Source organism: Ostrea edulis, chromosome 6 (genome assembly GCF_947568905.1).
Source record: "Ostrea edulis chromosome 6, xbOstEdul1.1, whole genome shotgun sequence".
Lineage (NCBI taxonomy): Eukaryota > Metazoa > Mollusca > Bivalvia > Ostreida > Ostreidae > Ostrea > Ostrea edulis.
The window spans coordinates 55,836,297-55,860,801 of record NC_079169.1 but is presented as its reverse complement, the minus strand read 5'-3'; the positions used below and the strand labels follow the sequence as shown (position 1 = coordinate 55,860,801).

The following is a 24,505-nucleotide window of genomic DNA, read 5'->3' as shown; positions in this document are numbered from 1 at the left end:
CTTAGAAAAAAAATCTGTCAAGATTTTGATAAAAGCTAAGTATGTTAATCCATTGAGGTCCTACGTGACCTTTCTGAATGATATGTAATCTCAATGTGACATTTCAGATACAATTCACTTGCATCCTATCTTGTTATACCCCACACAATGAAGTTGCGGAGGGTATAATGATTTTGACCCGTCCATCAATACCTTTTTTGTCAGCGCAACTCCTCTAAGGCTGCTCAACAGAATTTTGTGAAACTTTGTAGTTAATAAGGACACGCTGTGTAGATATGCATATTCGCAGGAAATCCTGATTCAATAATTTTTCTTGGAGTTATGACCCTTTTGAACTTAGAATTTCAAGCCTGTCTGTCCTGTTCTTGTCAGTGCAACTCCTCTGAGAACGCTCAACAGAATTTCGTGAAACTTTGTAATTAATAAGGGCACACTGTGTAGCTGTGCATATTCCCAGGAAATTCTGATTCAATAATTTTTCTTGGAGTTATGACCCTTTTGAACTTAGAATTTCAAGCCTGTCTGTCCTGTTCTTGTCAGTGCAACTCCTCTGAGAACGCTCAACAGAATTTCGTGAAACTTTGTAATTAATAAGGGCACACTGTGTAGCTGTGCATATTCCCAGGAAATTCTGATTCAATAATTTTTCTGGGAGTTATGCCCCTTTTGAACTTGAATTTCAAGCCTGTCTGTCCTGTTCTTGTCAGTGCAACTCCTCTGAGACTGCTCAACAGAATTTCATGAAACTATGTAGTTAAGAAGGACACACTGTGTAGATGTGCATATTCCCAGGAAATTCTGATTCAATAATTTTTCTGGGAGTTATGCCCCTTGATTCAGGTTAGCTTTGGTGCCTGCATTTTGAGAAATGTGTATTTAGAACTGTGTATTGCTAGGATTGATAAGTGTATTCATATTTTCTGGTGATGCTCAATAGTGTGCTATGTGCAAATACATTTTATGACTTTATTTAACAGGCACACAGGGTAGTGCTTGTTGCAGCATGCCCAATGCTACATTCCATGAAGAATGCATCTGTGGGCTCAAATTTAGAAGTGAGACTAGCATCTGACATCAGACCAGAAGCCATCAACACTTTCCTTCAGTACTTGTATGAAGGCTTCATGATGCTGACAGAGGAGAACTGTAAGGATGTAGAGAAGATTGCACGTGTCCTACAGGTCGATAGTGTTCTGAAGTGCTGTGCAGATTTCTACAAATGTCTTCATGCTGGTGATAAATATGAGTATAGCTTTCACGATAATGTAGAATTCAAGCATGTCAGAGCATCAGATCTTTTAAAGGTTCACGATCGAAGCAAGAGGGCTAATGACTTGCAGCCAGCAAGCCCTGGAGTAAAGCGCCAAAGAATTCAAAGCAGGGGACTGCCCGAAGCCTTTGGTGATTATGGAGTAAGTGACCCCTGGGATAGAGTTCCTAGAGAGGGACTGTCAGGAAGCTCCTCCTCTAAAACAGTGCAGCCAGGGGTCATTGAGATAATAGAGGACAGTGTTGAAATTGTGCATTCAGATAAACCCGAGGATTCTGGAGGGACACGGCGAGATAATCCTCAAGACAGAATGTCTTTATCTGTGGCCAGTCAAATGAAATCAAGTAGTGATGTACAGATCGTTAATGTATCCAGTGTAGCAGAGACCCCATCACGTGTCACTAACAGTTCAGATTCATCACGATTTTCATCTCATCCAACATTCAGTCATTCTCAGGGATCATCAAATATGAGTTTTAGACATGATCCAAATTTCCACAATCCAAGCAGTGCTTCAGGAGCAAGACTTCCCACATCTCCCTCAACACATTCTAGAATGCCATCTCCTTCATCATCTTATCATCTGCCACAGAGAACCACCACCTCAGCACACTCTCAGCCAAAGCCATTTGCAGCAGGAAATGCCTCTCAGGCGTCAAAGAGTTACAACACACCATCGCCAGGAGAACAGCCGAGATCTGCTTCTCAGGATCAGTCACGTGTAACTGCAGGAGCTAGTACAATATCTTTTCCTTCACCTTCTTCACTGGGAGCTCCTCCATCTTCCTCCCCATCCACCTCCACGCAAGTGCAACCACAACCCGTGGCTTTATGGAGGAGCAGCAGCTCAGAAGCAGTAGCATCAGGGTCAACGCCAGTCTCTCACCCGTCAGAGAAGCCCCTACTTCACAGGTAAGTTTAAACATAAAGGAAATATTAGCAATATCATCCAATTGAGAAAATGGAATTTTGACATGTTTCAGGCACTAAATAAAAATAATATGATATTGTATTGATATTTCCAATGCTTTTGCCTTCGATATCTTTATACAGTGCTCCAAGTCGCATCTGCTATCAGGTCGCAAAACGGCGACCTAAAAATATTTCTGGTTGCCATTTTAAAATTTCTACTCGCCATAGTAAAAGATTTTGTAAATATAAGACTTACAAGGTTTTTTTTTTAAATATGAATATCTTTCAAGTAACAAATCAACAACCATGTATACATTTTGTTTGTTTTATTTTTAAACTGAATAGAAATGTACTGTGAAACATGCTGGATGCTAACAAGTCAAGTATTTACTCTGGCAAAAGTTGTATTGCATTGGGCCATCCTGTATATTTTACAGTACGCTTCTGGGGAAGAAAACCCAGTGTTCCACACAAGGATTTGCTTTAAAGTTATCAATAAGTGGGCCTTCACTGCTTATCATGTTATGCGAATAAGAGCTTCTAGTTTTGATGGATCTTTTGCTGAACAATTAGTACCAGCATCAATAAGAACACTACATCCCGAGTTTGATTGTCTTTGAAAATTAACAGCAACAGTTGCCCCGCTCGACTTACTGCTAATAATGCAGTCACGGTCAACGACATGTCTCTTACTGTTACCGTGAATAGTCACACTTCCACGTTTGAAAGATGTACACTCGATCGTGGCGAAATAGGACAATGGATGTTCAGAAATGGTGGACGTTGCTGGCTAATTGGCCTCACAAATTCTGCAAAACATTTTGCCATCACGAAAATTCCCTCTGCCATTTCAGGACTGGGGTTCATCCTTTACTTTTGCATTTCTCTTTAGACACTGCTACACCATCTTTTGATGCAGAACTTTCCCTGTGTGATTCTTGAATTTCTTTGTTACATGTACTAGGCCAAGGCTTCTGTTTTTTACTATTGATAAATCCAAAGTGCTCTAAACCTCGTTTTCCCGCCATCTTGATTGTTTTGACCGAGACTGAAAAATATTTATTTAGACTTCTGATCCCGATTCTAAAATTTTGCTGGTTGCCCAAATTTTCTTCACTCGCGAAAATGCGACTTAATTATAATCTCTAGTCGCAAAATTGATTTTCTGATCGCAAATGTGACCGTTTTACTCGCAACTTGGAGCACTGTTATAAATTGTAAACTAATGATAGCTATTTCCTCATTAATGCACTGCAGTTGTGAACAATGCATGCATCCTAATGAGTATAGTAAATCTATTTTAACAGTTGGGAATTCTGACACAAATGAACATAATTATGATGAAAGTAGAATGTAGATATGAAAAATGAATTTCTTCAAAATTAGGGGTGCAACAATTAACAGTGAGGCATTCTATCATGGAAATATTATGCTACGGTTTGATTTATGATACTTTACACTAGTGATGTACCGATTGTCGCCGACTTTCGAATGTCGGTCGCTATAACTGAAACGATGTGAATAATCGATTGTCATTTTGAAAATCGAAAATGGCCAACGTCAGTAATATTTTTTAATAATACGAATATTCCTGCCGCGAATTATCTAAAATCAAAAATGGCTGACGAAGCTGAATCATCCGATAAGATTGAATGATAATAATGATTGAATATTGTTTAACGTCCCTCATGAGAATCTTTCACTCGTATGGAGACGTCACCGTTGCCGGTAAAGGCCTGCAAAATTTAGGCCTATGCTCGGTGCTTACAGTCTTTGAACAGGGAGGGATCTTTATCGTGCCACACCTGCTGTGACACGGGGCCTCGAGATTTTGCCTCTTACAACATGCAAGGGATAATGAGGCTCTATTCTAACCCGGATCTCATAAGAACAACAAAAGTCGAGATATCTATCCCTATCCCGGGAAAATAAAATCGAAAGTATGGGATTATTTACTTCAAATTTCCAATTATGATTTTAGACATCTCCATATGAGTGAAAAATTTCCGACAGAGATGTTACGCAAGATAAAATCAATCTAATGATTTTATTCTAATTAACTTAATATCTAGGGTAACAAAATAAAGTAAATTTAATATATCTATGCCTTGAATTTGAAATCATTAAAATTCGATTAATTTTTTTCCCGATTGCCCATCACTACTTTACACTATACCACGGTTTGGTACTCTCGGTCTGAGTTAATTTGAACGGTCCAATTTGGCTTAAGATTATGTTGTAAAAATAGATTCCGGTAAAGGAAAATGTGGTACCGACCGTGCCACTGCATCATTTCTTGCCCTACGACCCATAAATCTCCAATATAGGCTGAATCATTTCTCACCCTGCGACCCATAAATCTCCAATATAGGCTGAATCATTTCTCACCCTGCGACCCATAAATCTCCAATATAGGCTGAATCATTTCTCGCCCTGCGACCCATAAATCTCCAATATAGGCTGAATCATTTCTCGCCCTGCGACCCATAAATCTTTAATATAGGCTGAATCATTTCTCACCCTGTGACCCATAAATCTCCAATATAGGAGCATTTTGGATATGCTGTTTTAACAGTAAGGTGCAATTTAATGATACCAAAACCAGTGTTGTTGATTTGTTATTATTCATAGCTTGTTAAAAGTATTTGGGATGCGTATCGTCAGGTCTGTATCATGATCGTGAGGCAAGCGTATTGTTGCACCCCTATTAAAAATACATGAGGGTATGAACTGCAGTGTTGCATGCTGGCATACTTGAAAAGAACCGCTAATGTATGCTAGTGTGAAGTGGTGCAGTTCATACCCTCATGAACTTCATATTTTAAATCAATAACTGCAAATGTGAAATATGACCATTGCATTATATTATGATTCCAGGTCTGTTACAAGAACATTGCTGGTAAACTGTATTCCAGTATTATGTTTTTGTTATTTCAACAGATCAGAGAGCACACCTGCCACTACTGACACAGATATATCCATAGTAAAAGTGGAAAGTGAGGTGACATACGATGAACAGTTCCATGGTGATGACCCAGGTTTAACCTTTGACCAGGATGACCAACCAGCGGAATGGAACAGAGAAGACAATTCCAATGAAGAAAGCAATGCAAGTGAAGACAAGATGCCACAGTGGATGACAGACAGTATGAAAGGTAAAAGGAAGCCTTTACCATTATCTGTTAACCCACTCATGGAAACAGGTTTGCCGTGATTTTAGTGAAATAGATAATATATATATATATATATTCTTTAATTGGCTGTGAATAAAATACATTCAGATACTGTATATCGTGTTTACAAATTGACCCCCAAGTCAAGTAAAAAATTAAGTGCCCTATTTATTTCCTGTTTAATTCAAGAACTGATGTTTATCAGACATAGATACAAATATTTTCTGACTTTTGTGGATCTCTACACTAAAATATTATTGAAGTATAGTTTCATAAAAGTGATCAGTTCAAGCTCTCAATTTTATATGGTCTTTTGTTTGTGTATGTGAAAGCCCAACTGTATCTTTCTGTTTGATTTTTCAAATGTCAAACTTTTGTGGGACATTTTTGAATTGGAGACAAAAACACTTACAAGTGCAGTGTTCTCAAGACCACACTGTTTTTACCAGAAGTAGTTTAAAAAGAGTGGGAGGTTCACTTTTACTCATGTTTTGATATCTTGTACATATAATTTTCTAGATCTAAATTGCAGAAAAATGAATTTCTAATTGGGGGTGGGGGAGGGGGGGGGGGTGGGGGGGGGGGGGGAATTGCTAATGTTTGCAAGGAGAAACAACCATATGGTGATATTTTGACACACAATAAAAATCACTGATTAATGACAATTGCATATCATATACTAAACTTCATATTCATGCAAGCTGCCTTGATGATGTTGAAGACTTTTATAGATCAGGGCTCGAAATTAACATATGCCTGTCAGTCTGTGACTGGTTAAAAGTCTGGTGGACTGACTGACATTTGTTTTAGTCAGTCCGATGGGACTGGTTAATTTTCTAAAGCATCATTTTGGAAATTATACTTATGAAATTTTATACACACATTTGGCATGCTTCGATATGTAGATATCAGACGAATCTGATTTGTAAATATAAATCCCACATTTAAGTGTTACAATATTATCTGAGGCTTATTGAGTTAAATTTCATTTTAATAACATTAACAAAATATGTTTAATTATTTCTGGAACACTCTGTTGGACTGGTAAATTTTTCTGCGGACTGGTTGAAATTATACCCCATCAGTCCGGCTGGACTGGTGACACAAAAAGTTAGCTTCAAGCCCTGTAGATCAGTATCTGCCAACACATTGTGATGCATTTAATATCTCCCCAGACTTTATTGTAGGTTTAATGGAAGGTTGCACCACACAATAGTGATAAGGTTATGTGATAACATGCACATTGTTAGATTGACGGAATTCATATTTGATATAATGGTAGTCAGAGGAAGGCAGCTAAAGAATTTAAAATCATGATTATGGTCACAACGGTAGTGTACTGTTGTCCCTTTATTGACTGGCCATGTAATTTTGATTGAACTGTAGGAAAGATATAAATCTTAATGTCAGTGGATACACAAGAGAGAAAAGATATATATCATAAGGTATTTCCACAATCAGCCATACATTCAAGAAAAATATCAATGTTACGTTCATTGAAATTTGAGACATTTTTGGGAGGGGGAGTAGGTCAAGAGAAAATTGACCACAGGTATGCATTAGAGCAATAATAAAATTTAAACAAACTATTCCGTAGATTTCTAGAACATATTTCTTGCAGTATCCACTGTCCTTGAGAATAGGATAGGGTGCAAACCTGTTTCCATGAGTTATCATTTGTTATGTATAGTTTTTGCAGTGACTGAAAGGAATGTCAAAGGTTTACTGATTAAATTGAAGAAAAATGAGAGAATCTAGTTGCAAAAATAGTGGAGTTTTGGTACATATATTTCAAAAATCAATTTTCAGTACTAATAATTCTAAGAGAATTGAATACTTTCCAAATTTTGTCTTTAAATTTAATAGCTATTGTATACTATACTGTAACTGGATTGAAGCCAGTCAATGACGCCAAGAATTCTAAAGGAAATGTTAATTGAATGAGTATTGGTTTATACAATGAAAACAAGCATAAACCACAGTGACAGTGCAGCTTTTAAGTGTGGAGAATTGAGGCAGATGTCTCTATTCATTATTTATTATCCTGTTATTTGCAGAAATAAAACCATTAATCAACTGCCATCATAATACATCTTCATTCTGCTTGTTAACAGAGGCTGGCAAATACATTATTACTTGTATTAGTGCAGCTGACCTGGTAAAATTAACACGTCTATATTTTTTATTTCACTTCTACTCCCGAATTCTTTTTCCTTGAAATTTTTAGCTTACCTGAGCTATTTTTAGCTTACCTGAGCCATAATTGCAAATGAGGTGATCTGTCTGGTGTAACTTTATTCACATTATCAACTTCTGCAGTGCTTCCATGTTACATATGTATGTCACAAAACTTAACCAATAAATGTTGGTCTTGTCAATGGAAATCAGTAGATGGTCAATAGGGCTGGATTAATATGACAGGATTGACTTTTTCACAATGGTTGTATGCCAGATACACCTAATTCTTTATCTAACCATTTATTAAAAGAGACAGATATGGCTGGCGTGGTAAGCAAATGAGATGATAGACATTCCCTCATTGGTACACTGTTATTGAGTTTGATACTGACTATCTTTTGAAATACAGTTTATCAGATTTCTTTAGCTTGAAATAGTTTCATAGATAGGGGGATAATCTAATAAGTGTGTAATTTATTGAGGACCTTAATACTACAACAGACAATTTCCACAGCATGTGAAAGACAAGTTAGATTTTAATTATAACAACATTTGATGTTTTCATCAATACACTGTAACAATAACTATTTAAGCGATAAACAGTGACATCTATTTTGAATTTGATAAATGGGGAAGTTGGAAGTTTCAACATAAAATGATGATGTCTGAGTAATTCCTGATTTATTTTAGGTAAACATTAGGATTATGGATATTTGCTACAATTACTGAAATATTTTGGTCTGCAAAAATGACATAGTTCTTTCTGATGCCTCACAAGTTGTACTCTGCACTCGGACAGACATGATTTTTCTCCGCTTTCCGGACTGGAAAAATCCATTCTCTATATAACGATTCCGCTTCTGGAAATTTCAAGGTTGCTCAGTAACTTTCACAGTTTATGAATCTTATTTTCTTGAATATCCGGTTTTGACTTTTGAATTTTACATAGCAGTCAGTATTTCCTCATTGTATTTTTCTTGTTCATTGGTTGAATTATTACGATATCACCCAATCAGTAGAATGTACACTGATTGTAAACGGGTGGGCCTTACAAAAATGTCCGTAAAAGTAGTACAAGGAGACGACAGTAGTGTTAGGGCCATTGACAAGGTCCAGCTTTTGTAGAACCTTTTAGTCAAGTGTTGGAAAATTTGCGTAGGACCTTTGCCTAAGACTACATATGTAGGTTAGGGAACCAATACTTACTATTATTGGCATTTTTATGAAGCTTAAAAACTCATAATTAGTTCACAGAATTCATTTTCTGAAACCTTGAAATCAAAATATCCACCCCCTGATTTAGGGGCACTGCCCCTAGATACCCAGCTGGGGGAGGACCCCCAGACCCCCTTTCCCCTTTTTCTATCTCTGTAGAATCATGTCTGTGAACTTAACACGGGGGGTTTGTAGATTCTCTATTAACATTTGGATTTCTTCTGTCGTGTCAGATGCTTACAGTACAGCCATTATTGCTCATCTCTCTTTGCTTGGGAAGAGGGGAAGAGGTGATTCTCCCCAAGAGATTTTCTTTTCTATCGCTAATTCTTTGGTAGGTGTTTAAACCCTGAACGTAATTGTCTATGTTACTTTTGAAGGATCATACATGTATGCATTCTGACAGAATGGTACAAACCAAGGGTCCTTATTGAATGGTTTGTGTATATTTTTGACAAGTTTTCAGCTTTGTTCAAAGAAGGAAGAGATGAGCTTCTCTTCACCTACAGGAGCATTGCAACAAATATGTATTTGGTATGGTGTCATATATATGATATACTTGAGTGGCTAAAGGAACATGCATCAATTTATTGGAGAATATTTTGCTTTGTAGAGATGTCACCAGCTATGGATGACTTGCTACAAATTTCAGTGATTTTTTTCTACCCACTGGTACTGGTACCGGTACCCATTAGATTGGGGAAAATAGTGTCAAATTCGAACAAATTGGGAATCTTTTACCATGTATCAGCAAATGATTTCAACGAAAAGAACGAAAAAAAATTAAGAACAAAACAATTTTTACGGTAATATTTGTTGTGAGACATCAGGATTTGTCATAGCTCTACAACATTCTACACCATGCACACTTCCGTGATTTGTACTTTTGATTTAATACCGGAAGTGAACATTTTAGTTAACTCATACATTTCAGACTAAGTTAATTACGATGTCAGCAGTCTATTTTTCGGCAAGTGAATTGGGAATTTTTAGTCTCAAAATTGGGAAAAATCAACATTTTTTGGCATTGGAAATGGTACTGTTTATTGGTACCAGTTATATAAGGGAAAAACCCGCTGAATTTTGACCTGTACATGGCGCTCAAGATGAAAGCAGTGAGGGCTCTTTATCGTGACAATGCCTACCATCACGGAGGCGAATCACGCGACTTTGACATGACCTATTACCCGTAAAAATGACAACAAAAGTCAACACAAGGGAAAATTCAAACAAATAAGTAACATCTATGCCACTCTTGAAATGAACTCCATGTCCAACTGCTGTAAAGCATTGAATATCCTGTATGAATTTTATATTTCAATGGTCAGCAAAAATAACATCCACCATTATGTGTAGATGGTTTTGATCATCTTAATTTGCATTAGAAGTTCAACTGCGTGTCTGCAGTAACATTTTTGATAACAGAATCAATATGATATATTTTTGATCTTATATCAAGGTACCTTTGATTGTCCACATATTATAATATGGAGACATAACTACAATATTGTAACATGGAAGGAAATTTGTAACAATGAAAGAGCAGCATATGTACATAATTTTGTTTTAGGAAATTAAAAAAAAAAAGTACGTCTTTCAGGTTCATATGAGTAAAATATTCTCAAGCGGGATGTTAAACAATCAATCTTACAGTTCCACTGTGTTGTGTTGTGGAGGAATCAGTGTTTCACAAACACATCTTGTGAACTTAAATGGATGATGTACCTGTATTCAATGGATTTTTCTTTTGCCATTTCTGTTGGCATCTATATGTAGACTTTGATTATTAAGAAATGTCAAAGCATATTGCAATTCAAATGCTGACATTAAAAGGAGAAAGGAAAGTGGTTTATATTAAGACATCCGACTGCATGATAGTGGTGATTCACAGGAATGGGTACATGTGCGACATTCATTCCATTCTGTCTTTGAAATATTTTTGTTCTGACAAGAAGAGGAAGGTCAGGAAAAATAACCAGCTGCAAAAAGTTTAAAGGTAATGCTTTATTCTAGAATTTCATTAACTGGATGTCGCTCATGGACTTATTCATTTGTTGGATCTACAATTTACATTTTTAAATGATGAGCGACATTTAAAAAGAAAGATAAAAACTTTTATTTAGATTGACATAGTGAAGTTTTTATTATTGTATTAGAAAGTTAAAACTTTAACTGGGACCTAATGAATTTTAGATAAGTTGTACTACCTTTTTGATTTACATTTACAGATATTTCTATTGTGTCAGTTACATCAGCTGAAATGTCTCAACCACCTGCACCATATAGAAGCAATTTGGGGCGGTCCCCTTCATTAGATCCAGTTAATTATGTAAGTATCGTTTTAACAAGTATTTATCATCCACTCATGACACTTTTGTTTAGGGCTATGGACACAAGAAAATATCTGTTCAACATTTTGATAAACCATTGCGTGATAGACACCAAACTCAAACTTAGTATACATGTAAACCCTAAGAAGTAGATTATTGTTATTGATTTTGAGATCAAAAGGTCAGAGGTCAAACTCTTACACATACAAAAATGTCTGTTCAATTATTTTGAGAACCATCTGCTTGAAATTATTAATATGTAATTATAGGTCTAAGAATATTTTAAATTTAACAAAATATATGATACATAATTTATGATGCACTACATATTTTGGGTTTCCAGTCAAAATGTGACATCCTATTTTGATTTAATTTGGTTTTGACTTGTCAAATGGCTCTGGATATGAGAAAAATATCCTGCTCTGTATCTTTTATAAGTCAATGATTCAAAATTTAATAAAATTTTAACTAGTCTTTCAACATTGTCACTGTTGTTGTAAACTTTAGAAACCCTTGGCCATATAGTGGTTGCCTGTGACTAGTAAATGACCTTTATTTTGCCTATCATTATAGACATTCTAAATTTGAAGTTGACCCTTTTCAATATTGCCACATGGGAGAAGGGCAGATGTATCTTTAAACATTTCTAATTTCTATCAAACTTTCAGAAAATCTGTCAGAAATATCTTTGTCTTGTTTTCAAGAAGGAATGTGATATAAATGCCAAGGGCACAGTAAGAGTAATCTTCATGTGTAGTTTGTATTTGATATCAAAAGGATACAATTTTAGAATAAGATCTTGGGTCCTACTGGTGAGGTGGTCTAGAGGTTAGAGCGTTCACCCTGCATGTGGAAGGCCGGGGTTCGAATTCCGGCTGCGACAGAACCAAGTCGTTAAAACAGGTAGTGACAGTTCCATCGCCAAACGCTCGGCATCAGGTGTGAATGTCACATGTCCTTGGAGATGACCTTAAAAACGGATGTCCCGTGTCACAGTAGATGTGGCACGCTAAAGAACCCTCACTGCTCAATGGCCATAAGCACCGAGCATAGGCATAGGCTAAATTTGACACCCTTCACCGGTATTGGTAATGTCTCCATATAAGTGAAAACTCTTGAGAGGGATGTTAGATAAGATACAATTCATCATTAACCTACTGGTTTTCAGGTTTTGATAAGAAAGATTGATTGATTGTATATTGTATATTCTCGAGAATTTTTTAATCATATGGAGATGTCACCATTGCCGGTGAAGGGCTGCAAAATTTAGGCCTATGCTCCGCGCTTATGGCCTTTGAGTAGGGAGGGATCTTTATTGTGCCACACCTGCTGTGACACGGGGCCTCAGTTTTTGCGGTCTCATCCGAAGGACTGCCCCAATTAGTCGCCTCTTACGACAAGCAAGGGGTACTGAGGACCTATTCTAACCTGGATCCCCATGGGAATGATAAGAAAGACCAAGGTCACTGAAATGAAAATTTCAAAATACCATGTTTTGTACTTTTGATAACTTGCAGTAATGCAGTCTTTACAAAATGCCATTCTGTGAGCAGATGCCCCGCATCATGGAGACCATGTTAGAATTTGCAGTATAATTTCTGATCAAAGAGAGAAGGACCTACATGTACATCATATGTAATCTAACTGTAATTTCATTTCAAATAGTAAACATGTCAAATTCAACACCATATCTTTTAGTAATATTTGATGCTTTGTTGAACAGGTTTTTATTGAAATGGGCCAACCCCTTCCTGAGGGTTATGTACGATTAGATGAGGAGGAAAAAGTTTGTGTTCCTTCAAGTTGGCTGAACCGGACGTTAAGCCAGTGTGTGGGAAAACCAGCATTCTTCACTTTGAAAAAGCTAGTCAATGGTTTTGTAAATCCATGGGAATGTAAATATGGAGGAACTTCTGCCTACAAAAATACCCCTCTGGAACCAGTTTTTAACGCTCTATTGTGTAAGTTGTCAAATCAAACCCCATATTAATACTGCACAACGGTAAAGTATTTCCCATTTTTGTTTTCCTGTTTAGGCCAATTAAAATTAATTGATAGATTATCATCCCCACCCACCCCTCAAAAAAGGGCCCACCCCGATTTTTTTTATTTTTGCAAAAATTACGATTTTAAACAAACTTGCTTCCCAGTGACATGAATGAATGATTAAAGTCACACAGAATGTTGGTTTTATATCTTCTACCAAGGATTATTTGAATGTTAGTTAACTTGATTAACACTTCATGTGATGCCTTTTGTTATTAGTTTTTTTCTCCTCAGGAAATAAAAATTGAAAAATAAAATCCTCCCACCCACCCCATATTTTTTTGTGACCCCGGATGATAATCTACTAATTAAGTTGAATTGGCCTTATAAACCTTGATTAGTAAGTTGATTTGGTGATTAATGATTAGATATTACATATTGCAATATTATTTGTCCATGATGATCAGATATTATAGAGGTGTAGATTATCACTAGTTAACAGGTGAATAAGCTTGGATAAATGATATGTTTAAGATGCATTTTCCAATAAATATATGAACTTGCACTTTATTAAGGAACTGTTTACATACCAGAATGAATGTAAACTCTGACTTAGAATAGTGTTTGTTATTGTAGCTTTTGGTGAGAAAAAATTAGGCTTGAACAGTTCACAGGGCAGGCGGGCCCTCAATGAAAAACTTTATGCTGGAAGAAAAGTAGCAGGCATTCAGAAGTCTGTGACTTGAGGTAAAATGCATTATTTACCCTATTTTGCCATTTATTTTTAGTATTTGGTTCCAAACAATTGAAGTTAAGCTGGTCGGGTGCAAAGCAAGCAATCAATGAAAAACTAGCTCATGGTAGGAAAATGCACAAAGCCCATAGCTCATCTTAAAGAGATTAGAAAGGTAAAATATGTAAATTGTCACGTGTTGAAAATTTTACAACAATTTATAGTAAGATCATACATTTATATGGAAATGCAATAATAGCTGAGATATGTTTTAGTCATGAATTATAACTATTATTGCAAATTTTTTTTGGCAGCATATGGAATGAGAAATTTGAATATGACTGTTAAAAGTGCAACCCGAGCACTGAATGAAAAGTTGGCTACAGGGAGGAAGAAAGCGCTGAAGATGGGACTGGGAAACTTCCATCCTTCCTAATATCCAGAAAGTTCAGTCCTTCACGATTTCTTTGTATATAAATATGTGTATTCAACAAATAAAAAAAATAATCCCAAATCCATATCTAGAAAGTTTGTTCACTCATCTTTGACAGACCTAGAGGAAAAAAGGTTTTCTCATAGTAGTTTAAACAAATTCAAAGTATTGTGTATAAAGAATGCACAAGCTCACTATAGGTAAGAAACCATTGCTGACCTTTCTGTGCTGACTGCTGGATGTTTAGTCTGAATATCTGTTTCGGGTTTTCATGAGATATCCTACTTGATGTTGGGTTTCAGTTTTTGTTTTGTCAGTATGATGAACTTGACAAGATAATCCAGATATAAACCTGAAGAAAAAATTATCCCACGCAAAGGAAGCACAAATATCTCTCATTTTGAAGTCAACCAGAAACCAAACATTTCTGCGAAAGTAGATTTTTCAGCGAGACTTGCATTTTCTCTCACTGCCACATCAATACGAAGTTTTATATCTGGGTTTTCTTGTCTTTCAGGCTGGCCCCACGAACTGCCACCCCAGTCTGTAGCTGCTTCAGCACACTCCGTTCTAGGTTCATATACCCCCACTCAGTATGACTTTCTGAATACGGCTGCCAAATGTAGGGACCCCATCACTGGCCAATATCACTTGGCTATTTCTGAAGCTGACGGCAAACTGAAACCTTGTGTTCTCTGTATGAGTCTAAAAACTAAAACTCACTCGGGCTGGTACTGTTACACGAGGAAACGCTGTTCTGCTTGCAGAGTTCCTCTCTGCTGCAATGATAGACAATGCTTTGACAAGTACCATAGTGCATTGTTTTTTAAATCTTTTGTGGGACAGACATAAAGGACCATTTTCTTCAAGCCATTTTTGGCGAATGTGTTTTATTGAATACACAGGTTTTTCACAGTTGAACTTTGTTTTTCTTTCCAATTTAATTTTTTATTTATGAATTGTGAAGAAGCAATGTATGTGGTGTTTGCATTTCTTTGAAATAAATCAGATTTGTCTTTAATTTTCTGATGGGTTTCATGATCACGGAAATTATTGGATAATCCTTGTACATGCACATTGCTTGTAGAACGTCATAGTGTCATTGAACATGCGTAGCCTGGGTATCCTGAGGTGACACAACACTATAAATAAAATAACTTGGTGCTCAAACGTTTTGTAGTGTATTCATTCCATGGTCAAAGATCGATAATGAGAATTTTATATTATCTGTTAAAATACAAATAAAAATCCTGAACGAAGCAACCCAAAATTCTGAAGTTTTATACATTAATTTTCACGAAATAGCTAAAATTTGGATATTTTGTCTTTCAGAAGCGATAGAACATGGTCGAACATTGCATTCATTTCTTCCCCCGAGAGCGTACCATGAGAATTACAATCAGACTCACATATTGGTCCCCACCGAGGGATGCAAACTCCAGGCTTGTGTAATCTGTGCACTGAATGACGTAAAGACAAAATCAGGCTTGCGCGTGTATACCAGACAAAAGTGTAACATTTGTGATGTTCCTCTGTGTAAAAGTAAACGGGACTGTTATAGAATTTTCCATGATCATTATGCCAAAAGGAGACATTCCCCTCCTCCAACTGTGCATATGTTTGACACTAGTGTGTTTTTGAAGTAGTTTTCAGGATGCCTTTTCTCTGGCTACGCCGGTTACTCATGTTTTGCAGTGTCATTTACAAAAGTATTCCTAATTCAGTTGTGTAGTACAAGTTTATTACGTATTAAATAGAGATGCATTAGATCCGGCGAATAATTTTCCTTTCAAGAACGATGCAGTTTATAATTAAGGATATGAGCAGTATTTCCGACCTTCAGCTAAAGAGACCATTTTTTGATTTTAGGGCCCTGGGTTCGAGATAAAAAGCTGCCCCCACAATATGCAGATCATACGTGCGTATCGGTGGAAGGTAGGAAGCAAAATAGGTGTGCACTGTGCCAGCATCAAAACGTTAAAACCAAGTCGGGCTGGGACGTGATCACACGGCTACAGTGTAAACAGTGTGATGTAAACCTTTGTAAAGACTGCTTTGTGACATACCACATTCTTTTGTCAGAAGGAAGGGCCCCAAACCTTCGGAAAAATAGGCTTAAACACGTCTTTATGACTATGCCTCCAGTTTTGAATATGCCTCCGGTTTTGTTTCCGTATTCAGATATCTCACGAAGCTGTGAAAAGAGCAATGACTAAGATATTCAAGTCAGCACCTTGGACCGTTTTTTACGCATGCAAAATGAACAAAGTTTTGTGAAACAACTGTTCGTTCGAGTACTCGAATGAAGAAAAAAAAAAACCATAATGACATGTGTATTTTCGTCATTAAACAAGTAGTTTTTGATCCATCCCAATGGAATGTCGCACGCATCATTTATCCTAAGCTTTTCTGTTTACAGGACGCGAACAGGAAAGCTCTGAGGTGGTGCGAAGTAGTTTCGATCAAATCTTCCATAGAATTATACCAACAGAAGGACGGAAGCAAAAGCGGTGCGTTCTCTGTCAGTTCAGAAGAGTACGCACTCGTAGTGGTTGGGAAGTTTTGACTCAAAATCGTTGTTCACATTGTCTTGTGGCACTGTGCACAGGGGCACGAAATTGTTTTGCTCTCTATCATTCTTCGTTAGAAGGGGATGTGCAAATTGATCCCTCTCGACAAAGATACGTACATAATTTACATAGAAAGGCGTAATGTTTGTTAGCTATTGTATATATTTATAATTTTGATTAGAAAATATTCTGTACAGAAATTTAAATAAAAATCTTTGTCATCACCTAATCATTTCTTGACGTAGTTTGCAAAGTAATGAATAAAACTTTGAAACAGAGAAGTGTGTTGTTTTTTTAAGATGTCGGGCTGCTTTTTCGATACAACCATCAGAAAATTCTTGTATTAAGAAATTCTTTATTTGCCAACATGTAAACACCGGCGGGTTGCATGCACCAGAATCTTACAATATACTTCCGTACCCTTAGTTTATAGTGCATACGGCAAGATTATTTCTCCTTTCAGAGGTACGGACTGGTGTTAAACTGGCAGAGAGTCACCAAACCACTCCTCAAGTGAAAGCAACTGTCCCTCAAACTACGGAAGACAGGTTTTTAAAATTTGTTAAGGAAAAAGTAGCAGTGTCTGTCTCGGAAGCTGCTATGCACGTCCCGCAGACCATTGAAGATTTTAAACAGAAACGATGCGCCCTCTGCCGACGTCAAAATGTTACAACAAAACGGGGGTGGGTGGTCCTGACCCAATTTCGATGTGCCAGGTGTTTTGTACCTCTTTGTGTTGGGCAGAGAAATTGTTTCAAAATCTATCACAGATTGTTGTACGCGGGTGAGATCGAAGAGCTACCTACTGGCCGTGTGAGTAGGATAGGCCAGGGAAAGTATAGTTGAAGATTTCAGTGCAACTGCATACTTCATTTCTAGTTTTTGGCCTTTATAACAAATAATAATGAATTTTATAGAAAACTATATATACCAAAATTTTAGTTGGAATCCCCATTTAATGCTAGAATGCAGTTATATAGTTATGGTTTAGGTTGTCTACCCACTGTTGTGTTCTTAGTATTGGAGTGTGGTATTGTGTTGTACATGAATACTTATCCAGTGTTTTGTTCTTAGTATTGGAGTGTGGTATTGTGTTGTACATGAATACTTATCCAGTGTTTTGTTCTTAGTATTGGAGTGTGGTATTGTGTTGTACATGAATACTTATCCAGTGTTTTGTTGGTATTTATTTTATTTTCATTACATTTTCTTGGAATATTAGCATTATTGAATTGCAGTTTGAAATGCAAACCTGTTGAGGACGATGGTGAAATCAATTCCGTGTAGTACTGTTATCTCTATATTCATTACATTCCATGTATGTGATTCATATTGAAGCATTGTGTGCAATATAAACTGCCGGCTATTGTTTACATCTATTTTAAGGAATTGGTAAAGAGTCCATTATTGCCAGAAAATATCACTTCTTCCCATTAAACCAACTTTGAATTGTCCTGTATATGTCCAGACTTTTGCAGACATTTATTCTTTTCATCAGATTTTCTTTGGGGCACTTGCACTAATGCACATAGTCCCTGGAGCTTAATGGCAGACCTGTTTACTCTTACGATTTCTCCGTATTTGTGACGAAATTGTAGATAAGGTACACCTTACCATATGAAATTTAGAAATCGGACGACCGTTTAACAGTTTTATTTATTCCATGTATTCGTATTAAATTGCTTATTAACGCACTGCTGTCTATTATATTTAAGTTTTGATTTGGACTTTCAGAGAATTTGGTATTTCAGAGAGGTTAAATCTCACTAACACGTCATCCTGAATATTGAGAGATCCAAAAATGAGTGAACAAATCTGCTTCGGATTTATGGACATGCAATATATGAAATCCGCGCTACGTTTGACTGAAAAAGTAAAATGGTTTTTTTTTTCCGGTTTTTGTTTTCAGATTACTCAAAAAGGTAGAAACAATTTTTATTAAATAATTAGATTACTATAATGAACTGCCATGTTGTTATAAACTGTTATTTGTTTATTGTTATGGAAATCCCCACGTCAATGAATTGCGTTTTTGTGTATTATTATGTTTAAGACAATATTTTTTTTAAAGTTTCTTTTGTTAAAAGTCTTGTTGTATGTTGTGTACTTTGGAAATAAATATTTGAAAACAGCAGATTTATTTTTATCTTGTTGAAATTTGAAGATACTGCAGCGTTGTAGTCGAAAGTAAGTTTTCATGTGCGCTCATAAACCAGCTGTGTTGAGAGTTGTCATTCTCAGAGTATAAATTTCATGATCAGTGCATGGCTGACGTTGCTCATCAATCAGTTAGACCAATGTTATATAACACGGCATAGTGTATTCGTCGGGAGCCTGGTCATTCAGTGAAGATTTTATACTTTCAGCAAATACATCAGACGACAGATCCCCGTCCTCGGGAGAGCCCTCTGGTGGTAGAAGTAAACTCTCCGAGTACATCGATAAGTTACACGAACTTCGTAAGTACTCGGAGTGGATTAACCTCTCAATAGCATGTCAATTTTAGAATGAAATAACATTTTTGAATCGTTTAAGGATATTTTGATAGTCAATAATACATGTCAGCCATTTATAAAATGGTAATAATTTGGTTTTTATTTGTACAGAAACAAAGGCAATGTATTTTGACATGATGCACAACAGGCCAAAAGTGTCACTTCCTGTAGACACGTCAGAGGTGACTGAGAGTGCTGACGCCTCCGAAGTTCTAAAGGGTCTAGATTTGACTATAAGATCCTCACAACAAAATCACGTGCCAATATACAACAAAGACAGGAAATACACTCCTTGCCTATATTGTGGGAGACTGAAGAACAGAACTCGCTCGGGATGGAGGGTGAACACATTTTATCGCTGCCTGCAATGTGACGTTCCTCTCTGTGTAAATGATCGGAACTGTTTTGTACTGTATCATAAATATTTCCTTGGGATGACCAATGTTGAATCGCCAGGACGGCGTCGATCACGTGATCTTAGTCACGTGGAAGTGAAAAAAGAAAGCAGTGGTTAAACTTTCATATATCAATGCATTGTTATATTGATGCTTTACTCATTCAAAGTCGTGTATGAAGCTATGAGAAGTAGGAGACATTGAAATTTTATGAGATAACAAATGAATATAAACTGAGAAGTTATCCTCTGTGACATACCCGGTACTTACAAACTTAAAAACTAGGTGTGTTGTAATTCATTGTACATTGGTACCACATCTAGCTCGTGTATTTTGTTCACTGTCGTGCATTCTTATGGAAGCAATCCCAGTGGTAATTGTTGCAACTGTTAGAACTTTGATATTGTATTGCTTTTCTTGTGTTAGTATACAATCACTTGTTATGCATCATCTTTGTTGAATTTTTACCCGAGTGTGTAGATACAAAATACCTATAGTTATACTTTATTTTGGACAAAATATAATTATAGTTATCACATATTTTTATTGCGAAGGAACTTTTTACCCCTTCTGTAGTACTTAATACCGGTTATTAGCCATGAAGAAGTCGTTATTTTTCACTACTGTGACGTCACTACTGTGACAATTTTCATACAGGTAGTCTCTTCCTTGGTCAATGATATAAAGCCAAATTACGTAATGAACCTCAAACGCACAATTTTTGTCATTATTATCTACTATTGAAAAAAAGATGTGTACCAGTATTACAGTGCTCTTTGGTCGTAATAGACTTGTAGAATATCTTGATTTTAAACCGGTGACATATATTGAAATCTGTCCTGTGTTTTTGGCGTCACTCTGCTTTTATAGTTCGTTAGAGACGTCTTCTTCACGCGGAGAGTTCAGGAAATATTTTATTTCAGGGACTGTATTCATTGTTGACCTCATGTATGATTGAAATTATTAAGATTTTTAAATATATTCAGGAAATAGACCCATTGTATTTTATATTCAGGTCATGATTTTAAATTGCATATGCAAGTTTTACAGAGAAAGTGAATGTTTTACTACCAGTAGACTGTTCACTGGTTATCTGTGTTGCTGATGTATACGGTCAGTGTAGACGGGGAATTTTTACTCACTTTGTTTTTGCGCACTCTGTGAATCTCTTATGTTGATTTTGAAGTTGTTAGTGGTGTTTTGTTTTGTTTCGTTCTTTCTTAAGAGGTAGTGCTTAAATTAAGTATATTGTTAAGAGTTTATAAACACGGAGCAAAAATGAAAGTCAGCAAAATATCCCGTCGTACACTTAGTGTGTAAATCTATCATTCAAAATATTACTTGAACGATTTAAGTTCATATGAATATTTAAAAAAAAAAATATCCTCAGGTCACAGATAATGGATCACCTCACCTAAAGTAGATTTATTAACAGGTCAGCAGTTTTGTAATTTTGTTTTGCCAAACATATATGGATTGTTGAATTTTGCATATTTTTTATACTTCGTTGTATACAACATATCTAGATTTGTTTTCTTTTTTTCATATTACATCGGACAATAAAGATCTAATAGGAATTCTTTTGCTGGTGATTTGTATTGAGAAAATTCAGACGTGAATCTGAAAAATATGGTCCTCAGTAGTAGAAAGACCAAGAATGGCAACGTAATTTAAGACCAGTGATGGCAGATGTAGTCTACCGAGTTAAAAAAATTCAAAAACTATGACCGATAATATATATATGGTGGTTGATTTATTGTACTATGTACTTCTGTATTTCAATATAGCTGCTACATTATTAGGATGTGATGATATTGAAATAGTTCAGTTACAACATCGGTGTAAAAGTTTGTGTCGTTCCTCCCCTTTTTGTCCCCTGGGGTTGTGATTTAAACTACTACAATAAACCCGACAGCTATGAAAACAGTCACAGATACATACTCCCCGCAAAGGAAAGAAATTTGGCTTGCAGTGACGTGCGTGAATTAAATTTGACACAAAATTTACAAGGTGAAGGTCGAGTCACCGTTTAGATCTATTACGTTTTTGTATGGTACGAGGGAAAGGTGCAAGCACCGGTTCAAATACCAATATACTTATTGCAAGTTGAGAAAATCTATAATTAGAAATCATACGATTTTCTATCAAACACTTTTTCTTTTCTATTTTTACCTGACCGAGTATGAATACCTGAATGACAAGTTTCGTGTGGCGGGAAACGGCTATAAGGCTATAAATGTAGAGAAATGCACAGGTCATGGAGCTGCTACCCATAATATTGGGGTTTTGTTATGATTTTTGAATAAGATTATGAATAATTCATGTTCGGTTGAGATTCGTGGAATTAGAACATAAAGGAAATTATTCTTGTAAAGTGTTGCTATCTGGGTAACCGTGTTATGTTATTTATTTATTTGCAGGTCGGGGTCTGCTTGACATTATGGATATCCAGATGTCTCCCGGATTTCCAAATTATGATGACCACGTCCACAAAGTGGAACCAAACACAGACAAGAAGAAAAAACGCTGTATGTTTTGTAAGTTTAGAAGAAATCGCACAAAGAGTGGTTGGGACGTGCTGACCGAGTCTCATTGTTCTCACTGCCAAATGCCACTCTGTATCCGGGACTCCAGAAACTGTTTTGCCGTGTATCACACACTAGTTCATACAGGAGTTATTCAGCCATTCCTGAATAAGCCCGAGTTTTTTCCTAAACCAATGTAGTCACTTCAGTATTATCTCTCCCAACCAGAGGATACAAACTCTTTGTGGTAGACAGTCACTGGACGAAATTTCAACTGTAGTTAAATTATCTTAGAGAATGAAAATAATAAAAAAAATAATAAAAGAATATTTTGTTCCTGTATTATACATGTACTTGCAGGTGATATGTCGAGGCAATCGTTCTCAATCCTAAGTTATTTCTTGTGCGAGTTTACATGAGATGAATATTTTAACTAATGGTGTGAGTACTGATCTATTCAGCTCAGTAACTTACAAACTAGGAAATGGGGAGCCGTAGATTTCGTCCGTATAAATTTACAAAATATTGCAGTATGTTTCAGCTGTTGAGCAACGTACTTTGACTTCAATTTAACAAGCAGAAGATAGAAATGATACAGAATCTTGAAAAATGATATTTTTGTTGAGTAACGGTGTTTTTGTATGTGCTATATCAAACAGTATACCGAATATGGACGTATGACCATTTAACAGCGCTGTAACGGTACTCGGTTTCACTTACATTGTATTGCATGTTAAAAGGACAGTGTCGTTAGTTCCAAGTTGCAAAATTCCTTTGCAAAACTTTTTAGCTATTTAGGTTTTCTGATCATTTGTTGTCCGGCTTCCATCAGCCCTACACATTTTTTACTTCTCCAGAACCACGAGGCCAATTTCAGCTAAAGCTGCCACAGAAGGTTTTTAAGAGCAACAGAGCCATGAAAAATGAATTCTTAGGTGTATAACAATTTTGGTTATTGAAGTTTCGCAATGGTCTCGTGCAGAGGGGAAAAGGCAAGGAAATGTTTTGAATGTACAGACGTCATCCTGCCCTGACGGTATGTTAACACCATAATGAATTTTAGCTGGCGTTTTGACCTGACCGTTGACCCGTGTTCTTGGTACCTTAGTGGTTGGAGCCACAGGCACTTATATCGCTTGGTGGTCTAATTACTATATGAAAGGTGAAGATAACGAACAGTGATCAATGTCATAACTCCTAAAAGCAATACAAAATAGATAGTTGGGCAAACACGGACCCCTGGCCACATCAGAGGTGGGATCAGGTGCTTAGTAGGAGTAAGCATCTCCTGTCAACCGGTCACACCCGCCGTGAGCCCTATATCCTGATCAGGTAAACGGAGTTGTCCGTAGTCAAAATCAGTGTGCCAAGAACGGCCTAACAATCGGTATGAAGCATGTCAGACAGCATTTGACCCAATGATAGGTTGTATGACGGAACTAGATCGTTATAACGACCATAGAATTTGCGAAATGCTGGCTTTAATCGAGACTGTTGAAACCCCTGTACCATCAACTTGTTTGTCAGTAGCTTGCCTCGATTTAAAAACTGACTATACGCAGAACAAGCTCTTGCGTATCGAATCAGTTGAGAGATATAAACACCTTATGCAGGAGGTAATGGAATATTGCTACATATATATGGGAAGTTGACGATGGAGAAGCTGAAATCATCCCGTTTGTCATACAGTTCAGTTGTCAGTTTGCCGTTAATGTCTACTTTCAATAAAATATCTAAGTATGAAGCAGAAGTGGACGACTCTGTGATGTCTTTTATTTCGAGCTCACAGGGATATATCGAATCGACATATGAATGAAAGTTATCATTGTTAATAGACAAAACGTCGTCGATATATCTAAATGTCGAATTGAAGGCCACAGCAAGATATTTCTTCTCGCATATAAGTTTTTGAATAAATTCTGCTTGATATGAATATAGAAACAGGTCAGTTAACAAAGGAGCACAATTCGTGCCCATGGGAATTCCAACAGACTGTTGGAAGACCTGATCACCAAAGACCATGAAGATATTGTCAATGAGGAACTCTAGCATATTTTCAACTTCTGAGTACTTGTGCGTGGAATCAGAGTGGTGTTTAACAAAGTAAGTTTTTGGATGACTGATCACTAGATATGAATATTTCCTTTTTCCATTTTGTTGTAGAAGCAACTGTCTATGATGTCAAAAAGTCTAGTCTTTCAATTTATTGTGAGGAATGGTCGTGTATAGTGTTGAAAAGTCATAGGTTGATTTGGGAAAAGTTTTGCGATTTCAAGTTTACTAAAAGTTC

The 24,505-nt window shown here is 36.5% G+C and overlaps 1 protein-coding gene across 2 annotated transcripts in view; it reads left to right on the top strand.

The window, feature by feature from the left end:
- LOC125645905 (polycystic kidney disease protein 1-like 3) overlaps nt 1-21,267 on the top strand; it is a 28,268-nt gene extending 7,001 nt beyond the window's left edge. Inside the window, exons 2-10 of one of the 2 annotated variants that reach the window (XM_048871901.2) lie at nt 978-2,182; nt 5,123-5,337; nt 10,977-11,077; nt 12,802-13,039; nt 14,748-14,896; nt 16,100-16,181; nt 16,650-16,751; nt 19,167-19,259; nt 19,407-21,267. In XM_048871901.2, coding sequence (XP_048727858.1) covers nt 978-2,182; nt 5,123-5,337; nt 10,977-11,077; nt 12,802-13,039; nt 14,748-14,896; nt 16,100-16,181; nt 16,650-16,751; nt 19,167-19,259; nt 19,407-19,810 — 2,589 coding nt within the window. In that variant the 3' untranslated portion in view covers nt 19,811-21,267. The remainder of the gene's footprint in view (nt 1-977; nt 2,183-5,122; nt 5,338-10,976; nt 11,078-12,801; nt 13,040-14,747; nt 14,897-16,099; nt 16,182-16,649; nt 16,752-19,166; nt 19,260-19,406) is intronic. The other variant, XM_056140148.1, reaches the window with a different exon arrangement.
- Nucleotides 21,268-24,505: the final 3,238 nt, after the last annotated feature.